This window comes from Gossypium raimondii, chromosome 4, assembly GCF_025698545.1.
Source record: "Gossypium raimondii isolate GPD5lz chromosome 4, ASM2569854v1, whole genome shotgun sequence".
NCBI lineage: Eukaryota > Viridiplantae > Streptophyta > Magnoliopsida > Malvales > Malvaceae > Gossypium > Gossypium raimondii.
The window spans coordinates 35881856-35886371 of NC_068568.1; the positions used below are offsets into that span (position 1 = coordinate 35881856).

The 4516-nt window shown below is 36.2% G+C and overlaps 2 protein-coding genes and 1 non-coding gene across 3 annotated transcripts; 2 read left to right on the forward strand and 1 right to left on the reverse strand.

Annotated features, from left to right (window-relative positions):
* The first annotated feature begins 1310 nt into the window (after positions 1–1310).
* Positions 1311–1392, forward strand: TRNAS-UGA (transfer RNA serine (anticodon UGA)). Its single transcript has one exon. It is a non-coding gene; the product is annotated as a tRNA-Ser (tRNA).
* A 122-nt stretch (positions 1393–1514) lies between these two features.
* LOC105780311 (uncharacterized) lies at positions 1515–2808 on the forward strand. The gene is made up of 2 exons (XM_012604563.2): positions 1515–1707; positions 2372–2808. Exons 1-2 carry the CDS (start codon positions 1705–1707, stop codon positions 2609–2611), a joined length of 243 nt encoding a protein of 80 aa, XP_012460017.1. The 5' UTR covers positions 1515–1704; the 3' UTR covers positions 2612–2808.
* A 528-nt stretch (positions 2809–3336) lies between these two features.
* Positions 3337–4078, reverse strand: LOC105780314 (uncharacterized). The gene is made up of 2 exons (XM_012604567.2): positions 3924–4078; positions 3337–3777 (listed from the first exon to the last, which is right to left on the reverse strand). Exon 2 carries the CDS (start codon positions 3724–3726, stop codon positions 3520–3522), a length of 207 nt encoding a protein of 68 aa, XP_012460021.1. The 5' UTR covers positions 3727–3777; positions 3924–4078; the 3' UTR covers positions 3337–3519.
* Positions 4079–4516: the final 438 nt, after the last annotated feature.

A 4516-nucleotide genomic window follows, 5' to 3' on the forward strand; every position in this document is an offset into this window, starting at 1 on the left:
TGGCTGAACCAAAAATTCTAAAAAATTTATGATAAATATATATATGAGTCTAGTTTCAGGGAAAATTTACTGATCTAAATTTTGAGTTTCGTAGCTTGAGTTATAATTGATTTAGTGATTGCTGCGCAGGTGGACAACCTTATTATGAACAGTGAAATAACTTTTAAAAGTAAATTTTTATACCCTGAACTTTTAAGTTAAGTCAAGTAACGCCTCATGCTCGACTCCGGCAACGGTCTCGGGTAAGGGGTGTTACATATTTACTTGTTAAGTTGCACCTATCTTGGTATTATTTAAGTATATATATTGTTTTTTAATTTATTTTCAATTTGTTAGGAAACATTTATTTTTATTGTTCTTAGTATTTTTGATGTATTATATTTTTAAAAAATAATATATGAAAAAAATTAATATGACCGGGCCGGACTCTAATTTTAACATTTTTATCCAGGCTGAATTTGAACAAAATTCTAGGCCTAAAAAACGGGCCTAAAACCTGATCCATTCATACCTCTAATTGTAATATGGCTATAAAAATAGAGGGGGGAAAAGCAGGAATTTAGAAGACATAAAATATCAGCATGCATTGTATGGTATAGGCTATGACATCCTTAATTATGTGTATAACTTATAAAACTATGAAGTGCACAAAATTTTCACCCTTGTCTGTTTTTTTTATATTTTAATTGCTAGCAAGTGGATTGAATTGGAGTCGCTAACATCATCTAGCTTGGACTGAACTTCTCTTTTTTAATTCTTAATCTACCCTTATCTTCCCAAATCTTGTGTAGCTGAAGGTTTTCTAGATGTTACTCTCTTCTTTAAAAAAAGAAAAAATTATACCGTGCAGTAGAGGTGTCCATGGGTCGGGCCGGGCCCAGAAAAAATTTTGGTCCAACTCTTAGGCCCGGGCTCGTCCTGTCCCGAAATATGGGCCTGAAATTTTGTCCAGGCCCGGCCCGGGAAAAAAATCTTAAGCCCAAGCCCGGCCCATTTTTTTAATAAACACCAAAAAATTATTTTAAAAATAAAAAAATAAAAAAATATATTTTAAAAATATTTTAAAATTAAAAAATATATGTATATTTATTATATTCGGGCCGGGCCGGGCCTGAGCCAAAAAAGTTGTGCCCGAGGCCCGGCCCGTTTTCTAAAAGGGCCTATATTTTTACCCAAACCCTCCCATATTTCGGGCGGACCGTCGGGCTGGGCCGGGCCACCCCGGCCCATGGACAGGTCTACCATGCAATAGCATTCATAATTTGTTTTAACAGGTAAAATAAATGAAAATAAAGTACTTGTCGTCTTATGTCGATATGTCCGAGTGGTTAAGGAGACAGACTTGAAATCTGTTGGGCTGCGCCCGCGCAGGTTCGAACCCTGCTGTCGACGGTTTTTTTAATTTTATGTTCTTTAATGGACCAGGCCAGGCTTTATCCCATCCAACACATTTCTGGGGCCTTTTTAACTAATTTATAATGTGTTTCTTTCTTTGAGGAAACAGACAACCGGGAAATGGTGTCTTTCGGCTAACCTAGCCTCCTCCCTCGGGGACCAACAAGGGGTTTAGGGCCTGACTCATCCTCCGCTTTGTTTACTTCCGCTCAAGTGGGTGGACTGGATTTGGGAGTCCTATTTTTGTGCCGATGCTATTCATTTTGGGTTGCTTCTTTCTATGTGTTCCTTTTTTGGGTATAAAGGGTGATGGTAGGTGCTCTTTCTCTATACATTACTTGATTTGCAATTCTGCACTATATTCTGCTTTGCTTTATTCCATTTTGCTTTATTTGGTTAAATAACTTGTTCGGTCCATTATTCCATTTTGCCTTGCACCAAAATAAGAAATCCTTGGCTTAACACTACTATTTGATAAAAGCAATCCTGAAATCTCAACGAGGCTCAAGGCTCAAGGTTACCATGTACCGTTGTACACTTTATCCTCATTCTGGCGTGATCATGGGGGTTATCTATTTGTGCATAAAAGTTTTCCCCACAATACTATCCTATAAGCAATCCAAAGGCATCACAGACTTGGAAGATTCTCATTTGTATGGTTTTAAATCCTGATTTCAGACCCAATCAGACTGTCATTAATCAACTAAACTAATTTATTTCAAGAGCTTCTTGTAAAGAACAGCCAAAAGTGAATGTGGTACTGGTCAGTAGAGAAAAAGAATTGTGAATCCGAATAGCTTGATTCGCTAACCTTGGCTTTTCCAAGTCATCAAACCCACTGTCTCTTCTTCGAAAAGCAAAACAACACCTTTATAATCATCTTTTGCTTTTGTTTTCTTTTGTTTTCTCATTTCCATCTCCAGTCTTTATAGACATTACATATCTGATTACCAACACCAAGTGATCTATATTAAAGGGTTCTAGTGTTGCTGAGAGAGGAAAGATGTCGGATTGGGGGCCGGTTTTCATCGCGGTGGTGCTTTTCATACTTCTAACACCAGGGCTGCTGATTCAGGTTCCAGGGAGATCCCGATATGTAGAGTTTGGAAACTTTCAGACTAGTGGAGTATCCATCCTGGTGCATTCCATTATTTATTTTGGACTGATCTGTATCTTCCTTATAGCTATTGGTGTGCATATGTATGTTGGCTCATAGCTGACCAAAACCAACTACCCAACTCTGTTAGAATCTCTAAATTTGTGGTTTTGTATGTATTTTCTGTTTCGGTTTGCATGTGTCTTTTTTAAACCAAAGTTACTATAGTGATATTTTTGTTTGTCATCTGATTTTGTTCTTCACATTAATCTAGCGAAAAAGTTTGATAAATAAAATGTTTTATTCTGGTTTGTGAATCTGCTTCTGTCTTATTCATGCTTACTCAAGAATCATCTGCTAATGGCTGAGAGGTGGGGAAGGGCATTATTATCATTTCTTTATACAGCTTACTTTTTCATTATTGTGCTGGAAACAGTCGTTTTCCTGAAGATTCCTTAAAAATGAGCAAACAATTCTGAAGGTTGACTTAATCATTTACCCTTGAGCTCATATTTGACTTGACGGGTTTCTAGGTTATCAGATTTGCATATGCTTACTAGTTATGATTAATTTATGGTGGAAACCAACAAAATGGTGATATGTACTTGTATCAGCAGTAGTTCCATTTACCAGCTCCAAATTTGGCATTCAGGTGGATAATAAAATTATATGGAGAATGTCAACTTTTCATGCCAGAATCTGAAATTAGGCATTGATGCAGCTAGAGACAAAATGAACTATATTAATGATTGCAGAGCAAAAAATATATATAACATGGCTGTTTGTCTGTTCAAAATGCAATTTATCTTTATGGTTCTAAGCAAGATCAGAATCAAAGATTTACCTTTAGTAGAAAATAGCTGCAATGCTATGTTTGATAATCATAACCGAGTCTGAATAACATAGAAGCAATGTGAAAAAACAACAAAAGCTAAATAACAGTAGCAAATTCTTCTTCATGGGAGCAGAAAACTGGATAATACAAAATGAAAATCTAATCTTGTTAGATAGAGAGAGTGCCTTTGTTGTTAGACATAGAGGTGGATATGAAGAACAACAAGGAACAGGATGAGGAACAAAGCATAGAGAACAGCATGCACAAAAATGGCAGCCACACTTGTTTTCATGTTCATAAAACAGATGGGTTGATTCTTCCCTGGGATTTGCAGGATTACCCCTGGTGATAGAAATGCAAACAGTGCTGCAGCTACGAAGGGAGCAGCCCAATCTTTCATTTTCTAATATATGCAGCTCCTTCACACACACTAATCTCCTCTAGAGTCAAACTGAAAAAAAGCAAGAACCAAACAAGCATTAAACAGAAAAAAGCAAAAGAAAGTTTTGTGAATGCTTGTTTTTATGGCTTGTTCAAGCAATTATAGAGAGAAGGAATGATATAATGATAAAAATAAGAACTGTCAATCATTCCCACTTTCTACTTGTGATCATTTAAATCTCTTGCTTTTTGTTGGGCATGATTTCGTCTTGATGTCAACCCCACAGGCCTTCTATATTCAATTGGAGGAGTAGCCAACTCCTCGTTCTTGATTCTTCCATCATCAATGTCCACTCAAAGATTAGTGTTTTGAAAGTACTTTTTTTCGTTGCTTCTTTTTATCATCTTCTTTTTCATGCTTTTGATTATTAAAATTTGAGACAACATAGTGGCTTTTTGACAAGAAACTACCTACTCCATCTCCGGCAGAAAGTAATAAATATTTGGGTTAAATCACTATTTAGGACTTGAACTTAATAATTTTTTTCATATTGGGGTTTGAACTTCTGTTTGGTCCAAGTTAGTCCTAAACTTGGCATTTGTTCCCACATTGAGATGGACTTGGCAACTTTTCCCACATTGGGGCCTGAATTTTTTTTTATCCAAGTTAGGTCCTAAACTTGGCAATTTTTCCAACTGTCGTGCCTTGAAATGTGGGTTAAAATTTTCGAGTTAAATCTATAATTGTTGAATATATTTTAATTTTCTATTTGAGTGTGCAATTAGGCTTATGTTTGGGCTTGGTCTGT